The following is a 25,172-nucleotide window of genomic DNA, read 5'->3' as shown; positions in this document are numbered from 1 at the left end:
CTATGTTTCTTCATATATTTTTTTTTTACCCTGCTGGGACTAGATACTAAGTAAATACTGGTCACTGGTATAAACCTTTAACACTTACAAAATACACTGCTCCAAAGCTTCCATGGCCAATTTCTCTGAGATCTGTGAAGAGCTTCTCTGGATCTTCTTTGAAGAAGAGCTCTGCAATTTCAGGGTCCTTCAGGCTGCCCGCTCGGTTAGTTGATGGCATCCTGCTGGGCAATCAGTTCTCTGATTCTAATTTTATACTGCTATCCCAATCCTTGGTTCATCTGTATGAATGAAGCCACGTTGGCATGAACTATTGCAGAAAAAGAAGAAAAAAAAAAGTCAGGAAAAGCAAAAGCTGCTAAGAATAATTAGTACAAGATCATTTTCTGATAGCATATACAAAATTATCTCAGGCATCGATTTTTCACTGAGAAGGAAATGTGGTCTACTAGTTCCTCAACCTGGTTCATCATCACAATCACTTGTGGTACTTTAAGAAAACTCAGATTCTTAATATCCATAGTATGTAAATATATACTATATTTATACTTTTAAAAATTAAACAAATCTTAGATCTTAGAAGCCTTTCTGTATCTGTATTTAAAGAGTTATCTAATCCAGATGCAGTGCACCCATCGGAAGAGATAACACATAAGCTATCAAAAACATGCACAACTGAAGTTGTGCCAATACTATGTCTTTAACACCAGGAAGATTCCCATCTATTAATGTTATTCAAATGTAAGAAAATACACAAAAGATTTAATTCAGTCAGTTATTTCTTTTCCTTTCAGATACCATTTGCCAGTGTTAATCAACTCTAACAGACATTCCAAAGAAAACCACAATGGGACAAAGTAATGAATTTCACACAGATAACTGTTGCCCCATAAAACTGATTCACATTAAAAAATATGGCCTTTGTCAAATCTGCATCATAAGTAGTACCACAAATAACCACTAAATTCCCTGGTGTTGTTATCAGTTCCTTTATATCTGATTACTCAATTTTAAAATTATCTGTCATAATTGACAGGCTTCATAACTTGGGTTCTGGAATGACACAACCTGGACATGAATCCTGGCAACACTATTTACAAACTGTGAGCATGGGGATCCTCATTTTACTAATCTGTACACTGAAAATAACCTATTTCATAGAAGGGGATAACATCATCCAGAAAAATCTGAGAAGAAATAATGAGGGAACTGAACATTAACTTTATCAAATACCAAAAAGTAACTATAGCATCATTTAGAATACTAAAAATAGGACAAGCAAATACATAATCTAAAAGACAGTCCAGAAACAAACCCGTGTATGCCTATCTTGGAATTTAGCATACAACTAAAGGAGAAGAAATAAATGTTGAGAAAATTGAGAACCCATTCAGAAAAAAATATATAAAAATTATAATCCATGCTAAGTGGCTTAAGAAACATCCCAAATAAATGAGGAAAAAATGAATTTGAGACCTGTTCCTTAAACTGAACACCTGAATTACATATGGGTCAGAAATACAAACATAAAGAATGAAACTGGGGCATCTGGTTGGCTCAGTAAGAAGAACATGACTCGATCTTGGGGTCATAAGCTTGAGCCCCACACTAGGTGCAGAAATTACTTGAATAAAACTATAAAAAATGAAACTATACGTTAAGTACTAGAAATAAGTAAGTTCCTCCATAATCAAGGATTGAGGAAACTTTCCTATGATCCAAATCCAAAACAACAACGAAGACTGATATATATTTAACAATACCAAAAAGAAAACTTGGAATGAGGGGCCATGGAAAAGGATACTCCAAACAAAAAGAAGATAAACTTGGGGGTAAAGTTCAAAACTTATGTTTACAAAGGGTTAATATCCCTAATAGGTAAAAAGTTAAAAAAAAAAAAAAAAAGACAATCAGATACCCTTAATATCTGAAAAGTTCCTGAAAATAGCAAAGAATAAATACAGGAGATATGCATAGTTCACAGAAAAAAAAAATGCACTTCACTTAAATTAATGACTTCAAAAGATTAAATTGCTTAGGGGTGCCTGGGTGGCTTAGTTGGTTAGGCATCTGCCTTCAGCTGGGGTCACGATCTCAGGTTCCTGGAATCTAGCCCCATGTCAGGCTCCCTGCTCAATGAGGAGTCTGCTTCTCCCTCTGCCTCCCCACTCCCCCCACCCCGCTTGTGCTCTCTTTCTCTCACTCACTCTCTCTCTCTCAAATAAATGAATAAAAGCTTTAAAAAAAAAATGAAATTGCTTAAATCTAACCACACCAAGTAAGAGAAATACAAATTATAAACTATACTAAGATTTCATTTTATACCTATCAGAAAGGCAAAAATTCACCACATGCTGATGGTGGAGTGAAGGGAAATACACATACACTCATCCATTAATAGCAGTAATGAAAAAACAGTATAAGCCCTATGGAGAAAAGTCCAGCAAATACATATATGCATTTATCATTTCCCACAATAATACCACTTTAAGGAATCAGTACCAAAGATACTTAAAGAAAACATAAGAAATGATAAATGCATAAGGTCAGGAACTAGAAATCATTACGTGGGGCTGTAAAATGGTACAACCATTTTGGAGAACTGTTTAGCAGATGCTTATCAAGAAAAATAAACATTTACTATTTGAAGGAGCAATTCCTAAACTAGTTGTCATTTATTCGAAGAAAAGAAAATACAGGCACATAAAAACTCGCACATAGTAGCTTTTATTCATAGTAGTCCAAAACTACAAATACAAATGTCTATCAACAAATAAATGTGTAACAGAATTGTGTTATACTCACACAATGAAATACTATTCACTGCAATAAAAACGAATAAACTACTGATACACATAGGAACACAAATGAGTAATGAGTATCAAAAGCATTATGCTGACTCAGTAAAAGAAGCCAGAAACAAGAGTACACACTTTATAATTCGCCTGATAAATTCTCAAACAGGCAAAACTAGTCTAAAGTAATAGATCCATGGATACTTGGTGCAGGTATGGGTGACAAAGGGGCCCAAACGAGCTTCTAGAAATAACAGAAAGTTCTATATCTTGAGGTAGTGAATTATGTAAGTATATACACTTGTATCAAGTATTATATTATGTAACTGGGTCATAGAACTACAACTGAACACATAAAATGGATACATTTCACTATACAGAAAGTATACTTCAATGAAATTAACTTTAAAAAATTAAATGGCTTAGGGGCGCCTGGGTGGCTCAGTGGATTAAAGCCTCTGCCTTTGGCTCCGGTCATGATCCCAGGGTCCTGGGATGGAGCCCCATGTCGGGCTCTCTGCTCAGCAGGGAGCCTGCTTCCTCCCCTCTCTCTCTCTGCCTGCCTCTCTGCCTACTTGTGATCTCTGTCAAATAAATAAATAAAAATCTTTAAAAAAAAATTAAATGGCTTAAATCTAAGTACCATATACACATACATAAAATCTAAGTACCAATGGTGCCTGGGTGGCTTAGGTTAAGTGTCTGCCTTTGGCTGAGGTCATGATCCCAGGTTCCTGGGATAGACCCCATGTCTGGCTCCTTGCTCAGGGAGGAGCCTGCTTCTCCCTCTCCTCCCCCTGCCTCTGCCTGGGGCTCTCCCTGCTTGTTCCCTCTCTCTCTGTGCCAAATAAGTAAAGTTCTTTTTTTAAAAATCTAAATACCATATATATGCTCTCTTGTATGTGCACTCTCTCTATATAGTGCAAATTTATGAACAAGGTATAGAAGGATATGTATTGGGCGCCTGGGTGGCTCAGTGGGTTAAGCCGCTGCCTTCGGCTCAGGTCATGGTCTCAGGGTCCTGGGATCGAGTCCCGCGTCGGGCTCTCTGCTCAGCGGGGAGCCTGCTTCCCTCTCTCTCTCTCTCTCTGCCTGCCTCTCTACTTGTGATCTCTCTCTGTCAAATAAATAAATAAAATCTAAAAAAAAAAAAAAAAAAAAAAAAGGATATGTATTAAAAAGTTAATATTTTCTGTGATAAAGTATAGCCATGAAAAGCATTACTTGTTAGTCTACACATTTGTATTCTCTGAATTTTTATAGCTACTGTTTTTGTAATTTTAAGAAATTTACTTACATTGTACTTTAAATTTGAGAAAAATTAAGATAGAACATTTTTAGAACTAGAATGCTTATTCTGACTAAGGAGAACAACCAAAAGGCTATCTGCACTTTTTTAAATTCACAAAAGATTTATGCATTTTACAATTTTGTATGTCAAAAAAAAGCTGAGTCACACAAAAACTGAAACTTCCAGAGCAAACACAATGAAGGATTAACATTTCTTAAATATATAGTTATCATTCAAATCACTCAGGAAGTAGCTAATTCACCAACATATAAATACATGGCCAAAGGATATATGTCAGCACTCCATAAACAGGTAATATGAATTACTGGGGAGGGGAGCCTGGGTGGCTTAGGGGGTTAAAGCATCTGCCTTCAGCTCAGGTCATGATCCCAGAGTCCTGGGATAGAGCCCCACATCGGGCTCTCTGCTCAGCATGGAGCCTGCTTCCTCCTCTCTCTCTGCCTGCCTCTCTGCCTACTTGTGATCTCTGTCAAATAAATAAATAAAGAAGTATTTTTAAAAATGAATAAATAAATTACTGGAGAGAAGAGTTAAAGCTTGATAGGCACGGCCATGGGTTGGATTCTATTTTCTTCCTTTAACTCCTGGCAGCTTTGACCTAAGAGCGGCCTGAATTACAGCAAGGGAACCCATGGAGAAATTCCCTTTATTTTTTTTTTAATGTAGTACTATGCACACGTTTTAAAAAATTTTTATTTTTTTGTTATTTATTTGACACAGAGAGAGAGGGAGAGAGATCACAAGTAGGCAGAGCATCAGGCAGAGAAGGGTGGGGGGAAGCAGGCTCCCAGCTGAGCAGAGAGCCCAAGGCAGGGCTTGATCCCAGGACCCTGAGATCATGACCTGAGCTGAAGGCAGAGGTTTAACCCACTGAGCCACCTAGGCGCCCCCAAATTCCCTCCTTCTATCCAAAAGACCAGGAAGAGGAGATCCTGTGATCTAGAGATTTCAGGGGGAAAAGCAATTATTTTCTCTTTTCTCTCCTCAGCTACAGAACTGCACTGTGCCAGCAAAAGAAAAAAAAAAAAACTGTGAGAAAATCTCTCTTTGGCAAGAAAAATCAGAAAACAGTGCCCCTGTTGGTCCAAAAATTATCAGGGGAATTCCCATTATTTTTTTTTAAGCTCCTCTCTTCTTTCCCCATTTCACTTAAGGCGATGCCCCAGTGGTGGGGAACTATATAATGCACAGGTCTAAATGCTTAAAGAAAAATCTATCTTTCTGATTAGAAGAACCAGGGAAAAGTCCACTGGGAATTGAAGAGTAAATGGAGGAAAATCATGGAGAAGAGAGAGCTAGAAAAGAGATCCCTAATTCTTTTACTTTGGTATAAACCAAAACAAATACTGATTTGCACTTGTGTAAAGTAGACTAAAAGAAGTGTAGCAAAGGCTAAACTAAAGACAACTAAACTATAGTATAAACCACTGCCAAGTCTCATCCTTTCACTGAGAGGTACAGCACAGGACAAATCCAAAGAGTGCAGCAAAAGTTCTGGAAATAGAACTTGATACTGGAACCACCACTCACAGAAAGTGAGATGGAACTTCCCATTTAAACCAGGTGGTGTCTACTAAAACAAAGAAAACAAATCAACGTTCTCTACAGCATATTAATAAGACTCAAAAATGACAATGTAATATTCACAATGTCCAAGATAAAATCCAAAAATTACTCTACATGCAAAAACAAACAAAACACGCATGCACACGCGCAGATGTGCACACACACACACAAAACTGGTTAATGTGACAAAATTTTCAAGGGAAGAGAGGACCCACAGATGCCTATGAGATGACTCATGTTGGAACTCTCACACAAAGACTTGATTTTTTTTTTAAGATTTTTTTTTTTTTATTTGACACAGAGAGAGAGATCACTGGAAGCAGGCTCCCTGCTGAGCAGAGAGCCTGATGTGGAGCTCAATCCCAGGACCCTGAGATCATGACCTGAGCCAAAAGCAGAGGCTTAACCCAATGAGCCATCCAGGTGCCCCCTTTTTTTAAAAATATTTTATTTATTTGACACAGAGAGACACAGCAAGAGAGGGAACAAAAGCAGAGGGTGTGGGAGAGGGAAAAGCAGGCTTCCTACTGAGCAGGGAGCCCGATGAGGGGCTTGATCTAGGATCATGACCTGAGCTGAAGGCAGGTGCTTAACCACTGAGCCAATCAGGCATTCCTACACAAAGACTTTAAAGCAATTATTATAACCATAACAAATGAGGTAATGGTTAACACTCTGGAAACAACTGAAAAGATGTAAGTTCTTAGAGAAATACAAAAAAAATTTTTTAAATCATATGAATAATTTAGAAATGAAAAATACAGTATCATAAATGAGGGGCACCTGGCTGGCACAGTCTGTACAGCATGTAACTCCTGATCTTGGGGTAGTGAGTTCAAACCCCATGATGGGCATATTACTTACTTAAAAAAAAAATGAAAACAAAACAAAACAAAACAAAAAAACCTCATTACATAGGCTCAACTGCTCAACAGAGATGGCAGAAAAAAGAGTCAGAAAACATTAAGACAGAAATTAATGGAACTAAAAAACAGAAAAAAGATTGAAAGAACTCACTAGAGCCATAGTGACTTGTTGGACAGCATCAAATTGTCTACGTTTCAAACCACTGGTATTACTGAGGAGAGGAAAAATAAATTGGTAAGGAAAAAAACTTTTTTTGTAATGTCTGAAAACTTCACAGATTCAACAAAAGACATAAATTTAGAGATTTGAGAAGCTCAACAAACCCCAAACAGGACAAATTCAAAGAATATCAGGTTAGACACACCTACTCAGATTGTTAGAAAAAGATAAACTAAATTTGAATGACAAGAGATTTTGTGTAAAAAAAAAAAAAAAAGTCCACAGAAATAATATCTTTAAGATTATAAAAGGAAAGAACTACCAATGCAGAACATAACTCTTTATCTAGCAGAAGTCTTCTACAGGAATGAGGGGGGGGTGGATTCTTACATGATACAAAACTAAGAGAATCTGTTGCCAGCAGACCTACCTTAAAATAAATGCATAATGTTAAACAAAAGAGAGCTAGGGTAGCTACATTAGTATCAGACAAAACAGACCTCAGAACTAAGAAAGTCACAAGGGATAAAGAGAAACATTATATAATGATGTTATTCCATTCATCAAATCCCAAATCTGTCTTCACCTGACAAAAGAGCTTCAAAGTCATGAAGCAAAATTGGTACAACAGAAAAGAGAAATAAAACAAGTTTATAATAATACTAGGAAACTCCACAATCCTCTCTCAGAAATTTAAAGAAATAGTAGTCTGAAAATATACAGAACAACATTATCAACCAAGTTTACCTCATGACATTTCTAGAATACTCTACCTGATTCTACATTCTTCTCAAGAGCACCCATCAATTCAAGAATTGATATTCACACCAAAACAGATTACATTCTGGGCCATTAAACAAATCTTAACAAGCATAAAAAATTTTTATTCATACAAAATACATTATCTGACCATAGTGCAATTACATTTAAGATTAGTAACAAAGATATGACTTTTTTTTAAAGATATTATTTATTTATTTGTCAGAGAGAGAGAGAGCTCTAACAAGTAGGTGGAGCTTCAGGCAGAGGGAGAAGCAGGCTCCCTGCTAAGCAAGGAGCCCAAGACAAAGAGCTCTTGGGATCATGACCTGAGTTGAAGGTAGACGGTTAACCCACTGAACCAACCAGGCATCCCCCAAAATATAACTTTTTCTAAAACCCACAAAATTTGGAACTTAAATACATACTTCTACATAATCCATGAGTCAATAAAAAAAAGTTTAAAGGGAAATTAGGAAAGAATACAAATTGGGGCACCTGGCTGGCTCAGTCTAAAGAGCATACAACTCTTGGTTTTAGGATTATGAGTTCAGGCCCCACATTCATTGTAGAGATTACTTAAAAATAGAATTTAAAAAAGAATACAGGGGCACCTGAGTGGCTCAGTGGGTTAAAGCCTCTGCCTTCAGCTCAGGTCATGATCCCAGGGTCCTGGGATCAAGCCCCACATCACACTCTCTGCTCGGCAGGGAGCCTGCTTCCTCCTCCTCTCTCTCTCTGACTGCCTCTCTGCCTACTTGTGATCTCTGTCAAATAAATAAAATCTTTTAAAAAATACAAATTGAATCAAAGTAAAAATACAACATAAAATTTGCAGGATACAACTAATACAGTGCATACACAGAAATTTAAGGCACTGAATCTATATTAGGGGGGAAAAAGATTTCAAATAATCTATGCCTCTATCTTAAGAATCTAGAGAGGGGCACCCGGATGGCTCAGTCAGTTAAGTGTCCAATTCTCTTGATCTCAGTTCAGACCTTGATCTCAGGGTTGTGAGTTCAAGCCCTGTACTGGGCTCCACACTGGGCATGTAGCTTACATTAAAAAAAACAAAAAACAAAAAACCTAGTAAGAGAAAAGCAAATAAAACCAAACAAAGGGGCACCTGAGTGGCGCAGTTGGTTAAGCAACAGGCTCTTGGTTTCGGCTCAGGTAGTGATCTCAGGGTGGTAAGAGCAAGCCCCGTGTGGGGCTCCATGCTCAGTTCAGTGTCTGCTTGAGATTCTCTAGCCCTCTGCCTCTCCTCACCTCTCTAAAATAAATAAATGAATAAATCTTTTTTTAAAAACCCAAAAAATAAATATAAAAAAGGAAATATTAAAGAAACACACTAGAAATCAATGAAATTAGAAAACAAAAAGCCAATATAGAAAATCAGTAAAACCAAGAGATGGTTCCTTTGGGTAATTAAAAAAAAAATCAACAAAACTGAAAGATCTCTGCCAAACTAACCAAGGAAAACAAGAATAGACACAAATGAGCAAAAACAGAATTCAAAGGGGAAATATTACTATACACTCTTAGAACACTGAAAGAAAGAATAGCTCTGAGTTCCTGAATTTAATTCACCATTCTAAACAAACTGAAGAAAAAAGAAACACATGATCATATCAACAGAAGCAGAAAAGGACTTTGACAAATCCAACATCCATTTATAATAAAAAAGGTTAAAAAAAAATTAGTATTAGAAGGAAACATCACTGGGATGCCTTGGTGGCTCCGTTGGTTAAGCGTCTACCTTCAGCTCAGGTCATGATCCTGGGGTCCTGGGATCAAGTCTCTGATTGGGCTCCTTGGTTAGCAGGGAGCCTTCTTCTCTCTGCCTGCTGCTCCCCCTGCTGTGTGTGCTCTCCCTCCTTCTCTCTCTCACACAAATAAATAAGTAAAATCTTTAAAAAAATAAAAAGGGGCAGGGACGCCTGGGTGGCTCAGTTGGTTAAGCAGCTGCCTTCAGCTCAGGTCATGATTCCAGCGTCCTGGGATCGAGTCCCGCATTGGGCTCCTTGCTCAGCGGGAGCCTGCTTCTCCCTCTGCCTCTGCCTGACATTCTCTCTGCCTGTGCTTGCTCTCTCTCCCTCTCTCTCTGACAAATAAATAAAATCTTAAAAAAAATAAATAAATAAAAATAAAAAGGGGGGGGGAACATCATTAATCTCACTAAGGGTATCTACAAAAAACATACAGCTAACATCATAACGATTAAAGGCTAAAAGATTTCCCCTAATGATGAGAAACTAAGTAAGGATGTTTATTCTAATCATTCCTCTTCAACATCACACTAGAAGTTCAGTCCATGCCATAAAGAAAAGAAAAAGAAAAGATACGTAATAGCAAGAAAGAAAAAACCTCTCTAGTTGCTGACATTACTGTCTGCATGAAAAAATCCCAAGGAATATAAAAAGAGTAAAAGAAGGGGCGCCTGGGTGGCTCAGTGGGTTAAAGCCTCTGTCTTTAGCTCAGGTCATGATCCCTGGATCCTGGGATCGAGCCCCACATAGCACTCTATGCTCAACAGGGAGCCTGCTTCCCTCTCTCTCTCTCTGCCTGCCTCTCTCCTACTTGTGATCTCTGTCAAATAAATAAATAAAATCTTAAAAAAAAAAATGAACAGTGAAAGAAGAAAAATATTTAGATATGTCTAAAAATATTTGGATAGAATTTATATAGTAAGAACAATAAATGCGGGTGCCTGGCTGGCTCAGAACGTGGAACTGTTCAGGGTCATGAGTCAAAGCCGCAAACCAGGCGTAGACCTTACTTAAAAAAAGAAAAGAGAAAGGGAAAAAAATTAAATCGAGAGATGTACTACGTTAATGGACTACATGATTCAATACTGTTATAAGGTCATTCCTACCCAAATTGGTCCAAAAATTCGTTGATTCATAGATTCAATACGTCAGGCAAAATTCAACAGAACATTTTTTCCTGTAGATATCAACAAAGGGATTCTAAAATGTACATGAAAAGGCAAAGAACCAAATTAGTTAAAACAATTTTTAAAAAGCAGTATAGAGTTGAGGGACTCACACTAACAGATTTCAAAACCTAACACAAAGCTACAATAATCAAGATGGTGTAGTAATGATGAAAGGATAGACACACAGTCCAATGAAACAAAAGAGAAGTTCAGAAACAGACCCTCACGAATATGGTCAACTGATTTTTGACAAAGGTATAATAGAGAAAAGATCTCTTTTGAAAATGGCACCACAGTAATTAGACATCCATAAGCATAAAAATGAACTTTGCCTCATACCTTAAAGAAAAATTAACTCAAAACGGTCCATTTATCTCGATGCAAAAAGTTAACACATAACACACAACATTTAGAAAACAACACAGGAGAAAAATCATTGCATCCTTAGTCAAGGAGTTCCTAGATACAACACCAAAAGTGTAATCCATAAAAAGGGCAAAATTGATATGGACTTCACCAAAATTAAAAACCTTTACTCTTGCAAATGACACTTTTAAAAGAATGAAAGTCAAGCCAAAGGCTGCTAAAAATTTTTCAAATCCTGTATCTGAAAAAGCATTTGTATCTGAAATCCATAAAGAACTCTCGAAACTCAATAATGGGTACAGAAATGCACACTTAGATGATGAAACTATAAAGAAACTCCCAGAAGTTTTTACTATAAAAATGTCAGGATAGTAGTTACTTTAGGAAAAAGAAGGGGCTGTGATTGGGCTGAGACATAAGAAAGAACATCTAGAATGGCTAGCAAAGTTCCATTTCTTGCCTTAGATAGTGATTACAATGTAATTCTATTTATAAATCATTAAGCTATAGGTTTGCCAAATTTCTGGATCTGTCTGATCTTATAATAAAAAGAATGAAAACAAAAATTATACATACTGTAGTTTTCACAAAGAGGCAATACAACAAAGTGGTATAGATTATATTTAGGTAGTTACGGCCTGTATTATGGACAACATTCAAAGTCTATACTCTCCTTATGTTCCAAAATTCCAAAGATAATCACATGTTCAACTTCCACAACCAGAAAAAAAGATAAAGAAAAAAATATCCACCATTTGCGTATTCTTTAGGCTGTGAGAAGACAGAAAAAAATGAAAAATCAAATGAATACAAGAGAACTCCAACAATGTTAGAAACTCCTGAAACATTCCATTACACTGTTAGGCTAGAGTTTATAGTAGCCATTGCATAACTGCTTTTCTATACGTCTTCAAATTCCCAAAAGTAAAGTACTTTATTTTTTTAAATTTTATTTATTTATTCGACAGACAGAGATCAAAGGTAGAAAGAGAGGCTGACAGAGAGAGAGGGGGAAGCAGGCTCCCTGCCAAGCAGAGAGCCTGATGCAGGGCTTGATCCCAGGACCCTGAGATCACAACCGGAGCCGAAGGCAGAAGCTTAACCCACTGAGCCGCCCAGGCGCCCCTAAAGTACTTTATTTTAAAACTTAGCACCATCTTGGCTGCCCTGCCCCCATTCAGAATACTGCTACAACAGAGTCATCAATGTTAAAACTGACTAAGGCACTTGGATTTGAGTCTTGGTCATTTAAAAAATCTGCCATGAATACAGGAAAAGGAACAGCACAGAGGAGCTTTCACAGCAACCCTAATCATAAAACTCCATAATTTCTCCAGTAGTCTAAAAATGAGCACTAGGTACATGAATACCCAACACACAGGACTAATACAGCTAGGTACATGAATACCCAACATACAGGACTAATACAGCTAGATAAACTGCAAGTCAGGTTTAAAAGATATATTTATAGTAAGTTCTTAAAGATATTATGAGACTATACATAAAATCTTCTTAAAAAAAAAAACAAACAGGCTGTTAGGTTACATTTTTAAAATATCTAATCTCTTAGTAGGGTAAAAATATCATTACAGTAACTTATATCCTTCTTACTAAAAGAGATCTGTAAAATGAAAGTAACAATCCTATAAAGAGCAAATGAGATCATCTTTGTTTCTGGTTCCACAAAAAACAGACCAAAGAAGCTTATCATTTACTAGGTTATTTAGGGTTGAATATAAAAGATATAAACAATTTTTATGGTTTTGTACCATTTTGTTCAATCCCAAAACATTTATCTAAGAAAGCCCAAAGAAACTAGAAAAAAAAAATCCAATATAATTTATTTTAAAAACTCAGATCAAATTATGATTTTCAGAATCAAGTAACTGTTGCACATTTGTAAAACAAAGTCAAATAACTGACAATAACATCAGTCAAAGCAACAGAAAGATGATGGGGGAAGGGTACTGGTAATCAGAGCATATTCAGTATTACTTGAGAAATGCTCCTTGGATGAACAGTGATGAGGTCATGCTATTCCATCTTTTAAGAACCTTCAGATTTTCACAAAAAGGACATTGTTGGTCTTAAGCAACTGCTTCAATACCATTAAGCCCTTTTCCCTACATCTGTTAATCAGAGGGCTCAGGCTTAGAAAATAGCCAACTCAGTCAAACACTTAATCCCTTTAGAGAAAGAAAAATTGTCCCTTTACACAGTCTAATTGGAACAAGAATACATAGATAAAATGATAACTGATAAGACTTCATAGTTAAGGACTTTCTTAAAAAGAGTATTACCTTATCTCTCCTTAAAAATTTTTAAAAAGATACATGTATTTGGGGAACAAAACTTTTTAAAGGTAGAAAGGATTCACAAGAAAAATAGTAAGTCTCCCAAGTACCCCTATTTCTGAGATATCCTTGCATAGATTACCCGAGCGTGATGTTAATAACTCTACAATGGTCTCTAAGTGTTCAAATGAAAAAAAGCTGCACATATCTCATTTTATTTTATTTTTTTTTAAAGATTTTATTTATTTATTTGACAGAGAGAGATCACAAGCAGGCAGAGAGGCAGGTAGAGAGAGAGGAGGAAGCAGGCTCCCCGCCGAGCAGAGAGCCGGATGCGGGGCTCGATCCCAGGACCCTGAGATCATGACCCGAGCCGAAGGCAGCGGCTTAACCCACTGAGCCACCCAGGCGCCCCACATATCTCATTTTAAATCAAAAGCTAGAAATGGGGCGCCTGGGTGGCTCAGTGGGTTGGGCCGCTGCCTTCGGCTCGGGTAGTGATCTCAGGGTTCTGGGATCGAGTCCCGCGTCGGGCTCTCTGCTCGGCAGGGAGTCTGCTTCCCTCTCTCTCTCTCTGCCTGCCTCTCTGTCTACTTGTGATCTCTCTCTGTCAAATCAATAAATAAAATAAAATTTAAAAAAAAAAGCTAGAAATGATTAAGCTAAATGAGGAAGGTTTGTCGAAAGCAAAGAAAGGCTAAGAGTGAGAACTCTTGTGACAAAAAGTCAAGTTATGAATGCAAAGGAAAAGTTCTTGAAGGAAATTAAAAGTGTTACTCTAGTGAACACATGAATGGTAAGAAAGGGAAACCACTTTATTGCTGATACGAAGAAAGGTTTTTGGGGTTGTTGGTTTTTTGATATACTGCTCTTGTTCCCTTTTTTTTTTTTTTCAGTATAGTTGACACACATATTAGTTTCAGGGGCACAACATAATTGATTCAACAAGTCTATACATTATTCTATGCTCACCACAAGTGTAGCTACCTACTATCTGTCACCACAGAAATCTATTATAATACCATTGACTATATTCCCTATGTTATATCCTCTGTCCCTATGACCTATTCATTCCATAACTGGAAGCCTATATGACGCCATCTCTGGTTTACCCATTTTGCCCATTCCACCACAAACTCCCCTCTGGCAACTGCCAATTTATTCTCTGTATTTATGGGTTTCTTCCTGCTTTTTGTCAGCTGGTTTATTCATTTATCTCTATATTTCACATACAAGTATAATCATGTTATTTGTCTTTCTCTGACGTATTTCATAGAGCATTATACCCTCTAGGTCCATCTATGATGTTACAAATAACAAGATCTCATTCTTTTCTACAGCTAAGTAATATACCATTATATATGTATGCCACATCTTCTTTATCCATTCATCTCTTGATGGATACTTGGGAGTGCTTCCATATCTTGCCTACTGTAAATAATGCTGCAGTAAGCAGAGGGATGCATGTATCTTTTTAAATTAGTGTTTTCTTTTCTTTTTTCTTTTTTTTTTTTGGCTAAATACCCAGTAGTGGAATTACTGGATCATATGGTATTTCTAGTTTTAATTTTTTGAGGAATTTCCACAGTGGTTGCACCAGTTTTACATTCCCATCAACAGTGTACAAGGGTTCCTTTTTTTCCCACATCCTCACCAACACCTGTTATTTCTTTTTTTTTTTTTTTTAATATTTTTAAGTGATCTCTAAACTCAATGTGGGGCTCAAACTCACAACCCCAAGATTGAGTCACATGTTCCACCAACTGAGCCAGCCAGGTGCACCAATTTCTTGTCTTTTGGATGCTAGCCATTCTGATAAGTGTGAGGTAATATCTCATTGTGGTTTTGATTTGCATTTCCTTGATGATAAGTAATGTTGAGCATCTTTTCACATGTCTACTGGCCATCTCTATGTCTTCCTTGGAAAAAAGTTCCTCTACCCATTTTTAAGTCAGATTATTTGGGAGTTTTTTTGTGTTGAATTGTGTAAATTCTTTATATATATTCTGGATACTAACAGGACATGGAGAAAGTTTTAGTGGTTTGGATAGAAGATCAAACCGGCCAAAACATTCCCGCAAAGCCGAATCCAGAGCAAGGCCCTAACTCTTTTCAATTGTATGAAGTCTGAGAGAGTTGGGGAGGCTGCAGAAGAAAAGTTGGAAGCTGGCAGAAGCTGATTCATATCTAAGGAAAGAAGCAGTCTCCAAACCAGTAAGAGTAGAAGGTGAAGCAGTAAGTGTTGATGTAGAATTTATAGCAAGTTACTCAGAAGACCTAGTGAAAATAATTAATGAAGGTGGCTATACTTAAAAACAGTAGATTTTCAAGTGAAATAAGTCAAGCAGAGAGAGTCAATTATCATATGGTTTCACTTATTTGTGGATCATAACAAATAGCATGGAGGACAAGGGGAGATGGAGAGGAGAAGGGAGTTGAGGGAAATTGGAAGGGGAGGTGAACCATGAGAGACTATGGACTCTGAAAAACGATCTGAGAATTTTGAAGGGGTGGGGGGTGGGAGGTTGGGGGCACCAGGTGGTGGGTATTGTAGAGGGCACGGATTGCATGGAGCACTGGGTGTGGTGCAAAAATAATGAATACTGTTATGCTGAAAAAAATAAAAAAATTAAAAAAAAAAAAAACAAAAAAAAACAGTAGATTTTCAATGTTTATTAAACAGCCTTATATCAGAAGAAGAGCCTTCTAGGACTTTCATAGCTAAAGAGGAGAAGTCAATGCCTGGCTTCAAAGCTTCAAAAGACAAGCTAACTCTCGCTAGAGGCTTATGTAGCTGGTGACTACTGGCTGAAGCCAAAGCTTACTGACTGTTCTGAAAAGCCTAATACCTTTGAGAAGTATTCTACATCTACTTTGCCTGTGGTCTATAAATGGGACAAAGCCTGCATGACAGCACATCTGCTTACAATATGGTTTACTGAGCATTTTTAGGCCATTGTTGAGACCTACTGCTCAGAAAAAGAAAAAAAAAAATCCTTTCAAAATATTACTGCTCATTGACAAGGCATCTGGTCACCCAAGTACATGGAGATACACTATGAGATTAATGTTGTTTTCATATCTAATACAACATTCATTCTACAGCCCATGGACTAAAGAATAATTTCAACTTATGAGTCTTAAGATTTGAAAATACAATTTGTACAGGCATGCCTGGGTGGCTCTGTGTTAAGCACTCAACTCCTGGGTTTGCTCAGGTCATGATCTCACGCTCTCGTGGGATCAAGCCCTGCATCAGGCTCTGCACTCAGTGGAGAGTCTGCTTGAAGATTCTCTCCCTCTCCCCCTTCTCCCACTCACACACTTGCTCTCACTAAAATAAATAAATCTTAAAAAAAAAAATTAAAAAGTTCGTAAGGCTGTAACTGCCATAGATAATGATTAATCTGATGGAACTAAGCAAATTGAGAAGTTTCTGGAAAGAAAGAAAGAAAGAATTCATCTTTGTAGATGCATTTGTGATTCATGGAAAGAGGTAATATCAACATTAACAAGGTTTGGAAGAAGTAGATTCCAATCCTCATAAACGATTTGGGGGAGGGGGTCAAGACTTCAATAGAGGAAGTAATGGCAGATGTGATGAAAAAGAATTAAAGATGCAAAAGAATTAAAATTAGAAGTGGAGCCTGAAGCGCTAATTAAGTTGCTATAATCACCTTAGAACTTTAACAGATGAGGAGTTAATTTTTTTTTAAAGATTTTATTTATTTCTTAAATTTTATTTATTTATTAGAGAGAAAGCACCCATGAGCATGGGCGGGCCAGGAGGTGGGGACCAGAAAGAGAGGTAGAAGCAGACTCCCCGCTGAGCAGGGAGCCCAATGCATGGCTTGATCCCAGAACCCTGAGTTCATGACCTAAGCGGAAGGCAGCCAACCAAGCCACCCAGGCGCCCCTATTTTTTTTTTTTTTAAACAGAGAGATAGAAAGAGAGAGCACAAGCAGAGGGAGCAGCAGGCAGAGAGAAAAGCAGGCTTCCCTCAGAGCAAGGAGCCCAATGCAGGACTCCGACGGACCTGAGCCACCCAGGCACCCCAAAGATTTGCTTTTTTTTTTTTTTTTAAAGATTTTATTTATTTATTTGAAAGAGAGAGAGAGATCACAAGTAGGCAGAGAGAGGGGGGGGAAGCAAGCTACCTGCTGAGCAGAAGAGCCCGATGTGGGACTTGATCCCAGGACCCTGAGATCATGACCTGAGCTGAAGGCAGAGGCTTAACCCACTGAACCATCCCAGCACCCAAGGATTTGCTTTCTTATGGCTGAACAAAGAAAGTCGTTTCTTGAGATGGTATCTACTCCTATTGATGCTGAGAGGACTGCTGAAATGATAACAAAGGATTTAAAATATTCCACAGATACAGCTGATAAACTAGCAGCAAAGGTTTGACAAAACTGACTCTATAATTTTGGAAAATTTCTACTCCAGGTACAATGCTATCAAACAGCACTGCATTTAACAGAGAAATCATTTGTGAAAGGAAGAATCCATCAATGTGGCAAACTTCACCGTTGTCTTATTTTAGGAAAAATGTCACAGCCCCCCGCCCAACCTTCAGTGACCACCACCTTGATCAGTTAGCAGTCATCAACACTGAGGCAAGACCCTCCACCCGATAATACTGAAAGCTCAAATAATGGGTAGCATTTTTTAGTAATAGGTATTTTTAAATTAAGGTATATACATTTTTAGACGTAATATTATTACATACTTAACAGACTGTAATATAGTGTAAACATAACTTGTATATGCACAAGGAAGCCAAAAATTTCATTTGACTCGTTTTACTGCAATACGCACTTCACTGTGGTGATCTGGAACCAAGCCCACAGTTTCTCTAAGGTATGACTATATAAATGTTAGTACTGTAAGAGGGAGTCAGACTAAAATAATCAAGTCATTTCAAAAGTATTTTGTGACATGTGCAAATTTTCTTATACACATAAAAACTATCTCTGGGAAGACGATTGGAACCTGATAGCACTGGTGGCCGGCATCTGAGGAAGGGACTCAAGAGCCTGAGACACAAAAAGGACAGGGAGACTTTACACTATTTTGTAGTGTTTTTTTTTTTTGAATGATGAATGTTTTTTCTATTTAAAAACAAATGTTAAAATTCGAGTAAGAAAATTTCATTTTCTGGCCATAGCATTTACATGAAACTTCGTTCCAAGTGGTTTAATATTTTCATAATTTGCAACTTTCCACAAGCTCTTACCTCTCTAATATTTCCCATTCCCACAAAGATTCTGCGAACTAGAAAAGTAATTCATATGACCATTAAGAATTATTTACAGTACTTGGTAAGAATCTAAATGCAGAATGATAAGATGAGCCTCTCTTTCCAGTTGTTTCCCTTTAATAGATTATATGGCACTCCTACTTTTCCATTCTTTCATTACTTAATAATGTAACCATTATTAAAGGAGGGAAAAGCAAGCTACAGCACAGTGCTACAATACAAAATTCTTTTTTCTTTTTTTTTAAGATTTTAAATAATCTCCATATACAACATGGGGCTGAACTTACAACCACAAGATCAAGACTGAATGCTCTGCCAACTAAGCCAGCCAGGCACCCTATACGAAATTCTTTTACTTTTGTTATTTTCATTTTTTAAAAGACAGAGTGGTTTGTTTATTTATTTATTTATTTGAGAGAGAAAGCGTGCGCGTCAGGGCTCCCAGGGGGTAGGGTGGCAGACGGAGAGAAAGAAGTAGACTCCCTTGATGAGCAGGGAGCACGACCTGGATCAGGACCTGAGCCCAAGGCAGACGCTTAACCTTAACCAGCTGAGCCACCCAGGTGCCCCAAGAAATTCTTGTAATGTCTCTCTCACACATACACTCTCATTCCCTCAGGTTTGGAAAGGAAGACACTGAACTGTTAATAGCTGTTATAAGTGAGTGCTAGGATTTATAGACTCATTTTCTTCATTTTCCTTATCAGTACTTTCTAGTTTATTTATTATTGCAGTTTACATGAATTTTTACAATGCAAATAAAAAACAACTGCATGATACTTCAAAGTGCTAGAAACTTAAATGCAAAGTAGGGATGAAGCAGGAATTTTTTGTTTTTAACTCAAAATCTGCAAGCGTTACAACTTTGCAAAGGAGAAAGATTTTCATTTAAATTCTTCAAAATTCCTTGAATACACTGAAAAACATTCTTCTAAAACTATTACTGGGTCAAAGATTTGGGATGAAGAAAAAAGACTATCAAACTATTTAAATATCTAGAATTCCAAACTAACAAATTTGAAAATCTAATAAAGATGATTTTCTGTCAAAATGGAAATTAGTTGCAAAACAATTAATCTGAATTCTTCAAAATATCATGAGGACAAAAAAGACCAGGGATGTTCTAGAGATTAAAGAAGACTAAAGACATATTGATGTGGGAAGCAAAGGCAAAAGAAAGATTAAATTTCGTTATTACTTACCGACCACTGACAAGTCCCTGACACAGGCAGAGTGACAATCCTCTAGAAGCTCAGCTGCCTCAATGTTAATACTTTCCTAAGGGCAAAAGGCAATCTTAACCCAACCCCCAAGATCCTGTAAGTCTTTAACATATAAAAATGCCTTTTGAAACTTCCTTTATCTTTATAACCCATCCAAGATATATGTTGGCAATCATTCCCCAAGCCTATGACCCACCGATATATATCTGAAGGGTCTCATGACTAGGGTTTTATTAGACAGTAATAAGGTCTTTTCCTAACAATATCTAGCCATCTCAAGGTCCCGGAAACCCTGCTTCCAAAATTCCTTAGAGACTTATGCTACTCCCAACCCCCTCCCCACTTGAAAGTATATAATCCACCAGTCCTCATGACCCCAGCACAGCTCTTTCTGCCCACAGGTCCTGTGCTTTATTTATTTATTTATTTTTTACGTTTTTAGCTTTTTTTTTTTTTAAAGATTTTATTTATTTGTCAGAGAGAGAGAGAGAGAGAGAGTTCACAAGCAGGCAGAGTGGCAGGCAGAGGCAGAGAGAGAAGCGGGCTCCCCGCCAAGCAAGGAGCCCGACGCAGGACTCGATCCCAGGACTTAGGATCATGACCTGAGCCGAAGGCAGCGGCCCAACCCACTGAGCCACCCAGGCGTCCCGGTCCTGTGCTTTAAAAAAAAAAAACACCTTTTAGGGGAACCTGGGTGGCTCAATCAGTTAAGCATCTGCCTTTGGCTCAGGTCATGATCTTGGGGGTCCTAGGACTGAGGAACACTTTGGGGTCCCTGCTCAGTGGGGAATCTGCTTCTCCCTCTCCCTTGGCCCCTCCTCCTGCTCATGCTCTCTCAAATAAAATCTTAAAAACAAAACAAACAAACAAGAATACCTTTTTGCACCAAATACATCTCAAGAATTCTTTCTTGGCCATCAGCTCCAAACCCCAACATTTCCTACCTTAATACGACAATTAATTCCCATATATGGTCCTGAATTGGGAGGGAAAATCCATTCTTAAAAGACATGATTGGGGCCTCTGGGTGGCTCAGTCACTGACTGAGCATCTGACATTTGAATTCGGATCAGGTCATGCTCTCAGGGTCATGAGATCAGCTCTGTGTCCTGCTCCACACTCCGTGGGGAATCTGCTTGGGATTCTCTCTCCCTCTGCCCCTCCCCCATCCCCTGTACTCAAGCTTGCACACACTCACTCTCTATCTAATAAATAAATAAATCTTTAAAAAGACATTATTGTGACAAACTGGAATAATCTGAATATACACCATATATTTGATAAGAGTATCATATTGTTATATTTCCTGTCATACTTTTACTGTGTTTAGTGAGATAATGAGATAATGTCCTTGTTCTCAGGCAATACATGCTTCAGTATTTACAGTCATGTCTGTAACTAATTCAAACACTTCAAGGGATATCAAGTGAATGTCTATGTAATACAGCAATAGTTATGTTATATATGTTAACAACTGGTGAATCTTCTTAAGGAGTACAATGGGAATTCATTATACAAGTCCAGCAACTTTCCAAATAATTTTGTATTTCTCAAAATAAAAAGATAGGAAATAAAGGGCAACAATGCCAGGGTGCCTCTACAGGTCAAGGCTACACCAGCATGACAAAGCTGCCCACTTAGGAGGATATAAAAGTGCAGGAGGTAAAAGTTCTGTGCTTAAAGTTGCAGCCCATCATTATGAGGCTAAGTGTGAAAAACCCAGCAAGGAGTTCATGCTCCAGGGGCTCATAGTGGGGCTCAGTCGGTGGAACATATATATGATTGTTGATCTCAGAGTTTTAGTTTTAGCCTCATGTTTGGTGTAGCAATTACTTTAACATCTTTTTAAAAAAAAAAAATCTTCATACTTTGCTGCTGAAAGAGAAAGATCTGCGGTAATTTTTTTTTTTTTTTTTTTTAAAGCAAGTTTGTCAACAAGTGTGCTCTGGACTTCTTTGGGCAGATGAGGCTTCCTGTGTGGAGCTTTTAAGGAATAAACAGACCTGTATTAATTATTCCATCCTGAGATTATTTCTTTATTGTTGCAAACAGCAGGCAAAATCTGAGGAGTGTGTTGGACAAACTGTACTGAGTGCAACCTGACCTGAAAGAGCTGCCAGAGGTCACCAAGGGAAACAGACTGACCTTTACTAGAGTATCTCTATCACTCAAGACCAAGACCAGAGGCCACTCCCTGAGATAGAAGATCCTAAACATGCCAAATAGGGAAGCTGCCCTTTTCTCTGAACCACGGAAAGATGGATCCAGACAGTAACTTATGTAAACTCCCACGCAGTTTAAATTGACCAATAGGAGTGTTCTTTCTGGGATCACAAACATTAACAAAAAAGTTAATTTATGTGATTTGGCAGTTATTCTATACCATTTCCTGGCCATTAAAATGTTTAAAGGACAAAAATAATAAAATTTCAAAAATTTAAAGTTGGGGAAGGGGGAATACCAGAAACAACCTAAAAGTCCAATAGTTTAATAACTAAAAGCTCACTGAAAGAATGAGAAAGTATCAATTCCAATTATAATTTAAAACATGGTAATGTGCTGCTCCCCCTGCTTGTGCTCTCTTCTCTCCTCTCTTTCTCTCTGACAAATAAAATATTTTTGAAAAATGTATGAGAAATAAGAATGTACACTGACTCACATTTCTAGAAAGCAATGCAAGACCAGGCATCAATATAAAAACCCTCCAGCCCTTTGACTCAACTCTACCTCTAGAAACTAAAAAAATAATCAAAACAAAAATGTTCACAACAGCATTATTTATAAGAGCAAAATAGCCAGAACAATCTCAAGGTCTATCACTATAGACATGAGTAAATAAAACTATCTGACAAATTTTTTTAAGTCATTTTAAAAATTCTGGTTTCAAAGAATATTAATGGCATGGGAATGGGGCCACAATAAAAGCTTTAATAAACTGTACAAATGCAATTTTTAAAATATGTATAAATAACATTTATTATATCCTAAGCACTATATTATGTACATTATATCCATTACCTAATTATTCTCTTTTTTTAAGATTTATTTGAGAGAGAGAGCATGAGTGGGAGGGGCAGGAGAGGCTCAAGCAGATTCCTCACTCAGTGAGTGAGGACCCCAAAACCGGGCTTAATCTCACAACACTGAGATGAGGACCTGAGCCAAAAACAAGAGATGGTTGCCCAACTGACTGTACCACTCAGGCGCCCCTAATTTATTCTTTTATTTTTTTTAATATTTTATTTATTTTAGAGAGAGAACACAAGTGTAGGAAGATCAGAGGGAGAGGAACAAGCAGACTCTGTGCTGAGTAGAGAGCCCCCAGGCAAGGCTCCATCTCAGGACCCGAGATCACAACCTGAGTGGAGATCAAAAGTCAGATGCTCAACCGACTAAGCCACCCAGGCACCCCCTTAATTTATTCCCTTAAAGGCACTTTATTAAGTAGCTCTTAAGTAGAGATGTTATGAGGATTCAGATTTTTCATTAAGTAAATAAAGTACCTGGCACACAACAAATAGTAATATTTACTTTTATTATCCTCATATTACAGATTTTAAAACTCAAGATTCAGAGAAATTAAGTGATCTGCTAAAATCACATAGCTAAGGGGCATGTGGGTGGCTCCCTTTCCCTCTGCTTCTCTCTCCCTCTCTTAGTTACTGACACTCAAATCTTTTTCACATGGCTAATAAGCGGTGGAACAAAAATCTGAACCCACAGGATTTAATTCTAGAAGTTCCTAGGGAATCTTGAGATTCTAGAGAATCTTTTTTTTTTTTTTCTTAAGGATTTTATTTATGAGAGAGAGAGAGAGCACACAAGCAAGTGGAAGAGCAGAGGGAGAGGGAGAAGCAGACTCCCCACTCAGCAAGAAGCCTGATTTGGGACTTGATCCCAGGACCCTGGGCTCATAACCTAAGCCAAAGGCTTAACTGACTGAGCCACCCAGGTGCCCTTAGAATCTCCATTCTTAACTATTATGATATACAATCTCTATACATTAAAAATACACAGAAGCAATAGTAAAGGAAATACACCAAAACAGTAATATCTCTAGGTGGTAAAAGCAGTGATGGCTTTTAACTTCCAAATGTTCTACATTTATACATGAATTACTTTTGAAACTATTTTTTCCAGAGAACTTTAAAAATATCAGTAATACAGGGGCACCTAGCTGGCTGGCTCAGTTGGTGGAGCATGCAACTCTTGATGTCAGGGCTGTAAGTTCAAGTCCCATGCTGGGTATAGAGATTACTTAAAAATAAAATCATTTCTTACATAAAATCTTTTTGAAAATATCAGTAACACAAATACCAATATTATAATACCTAGGAGATATAAAATCTGCATCAAAAGCTTATTTAGTCTTGTTAGTTCAGTACCACAATACTTTTAAGAATGGCAACATTTTCTGAAAAAGGGAAACTATTGATCAAAGCTCAACAAACAAAATGTAATAATCTTAGAATAGTTTTTAAATTATTTAAAGAATTATTGGTCATTGCATCTTCTGTTTTCCAAGAAAATATAAAGACAATAGTTAAAATATCCAATATGTCCAAATGCATAAAGTAATGTTATGGTGATTTAGCAGTGGAGCATCGAATGAATATGATGAAGAAATTAACATTTTGCTTCTGGTATAACTATTCCCATCGAACACCTATAGTAACTTGGATAACTGTAGTTTAGGTAAGCCAAGAATAATTCCTTCATTAACAAAAGGAAGGAAATATTTACTTAAATATTCATAACAGATTGTTCTTAGGGGCCCTTTGATGGCTCAAATAACTGAAAGACAAACTCTATTTACATTCTTTTTTATTAACAGTAATTCAAGGGGCGCCTGGGTGGCTCAGTGGGTTAAGCCTCTGCCTTCGGCTCAAGTCATGATCTCAGGGTGCTGGGATTGAGCCCCACATCAGGCTCTCTACTCAGCGGGGAGCCTGCTTCCCCCCACTTTCTCTCTGCCTGCCTCCTCTCTGCCTACTTGTGATTTCTCTGTCAAATAAATAAATAAAATATTTTAAAAAACATCAACAACAGTAATTCAAGAGATAACAACTGTGATAAAGCCCTGGAAAAGTACCAATCAGCTACATCATTACAGACAGAAGAATGGACAGCCAATTTATTTCTTACACAGAAAGTTCAAAGGTACTATAAAACTACATATTTGACATCTCCACTTGAATATCTCAAAGGCACTTCTAACTCAACATAATCTAATCATTTAAACTAATCTACCTTTTGTGTGTCCTATATAAAACAAAGTGAATGTATCTAACCTAATATATCCAATTCAGCAACTCAGAAACCTAAGAATTATTTTTTGACAATTCCCTTTCCTTCACTCAAAACTCAATCAATCATCATGTCTTGTAGATTTGTCCTCCTAAAACTTTCTGAAATTGACCCACTTTACTATATCTCCACAATCCCCTCCTTATTCCATCCACACTACCGCCATACCTAACTTGGGCTACCATACTCTAACAACTTCCTAAATGTGTCATTGCATCCACTCTTGGCCCTTCTCAAATCCAATCTACTACAATCAGAATGACCTTTCAAAATGCAAATCTGATTATGTAATTTTCTCTAGATGTTCAATGCCTTTACACTG

General features: G+C 37.4%; 1 protein-coding gene across 2 annotated transcripts in view; it reads right to left on the bottom strand.

The window, feature by feature from the left end:
• The window catches only part of TAOK1 (TAO kinase 1), a 169,847-nt gene that overhangs the window by 106,070 nt on the left and 38,605 nt on the right, over positions 1 to 25,172 (bottom strand). The window contains exons 2-3 of one of the 2 annotated variants that reach the window (XM_047707229.1): positions 6,691 to 6,751; positions 89 to 310 (exon numbers count right to left, since the gene is read on the bottom strand). In XM_047707229.1, the coding sequence (XP_047563185.1) occupies positions 89 to 220 (132 nt within the window). In that variant the 5' untranslated portion in view covers positions 221 to 310; positions 6,691 to 6,751. The remainder of the gene's footprint in view (positions 1 to 88; positions 311 to 6,690; positions 6,752 to 25,172) is intronic. The other variant, XM_047707228.1, reaches the window with a different exon arrangement.

Source organism: Lutra lutra, chromosome 16 (genome assembly GCF_902655055.1).
Source record: "Lutra lutra chromosome 16, mLutLut1.2, whole genome shotgun sequence".
Lineage (NCBI taxonomy): Eukaryota > Metazoa > Chordata > Mammalia > Carnivora > Mustelidae > Lutra > Lutra lutra.
The sequence above is the reverse complement of the archived record's forward strand: the minus strand, read 5'-3'. Positions and strand labels throughout refer to the sequence as shown.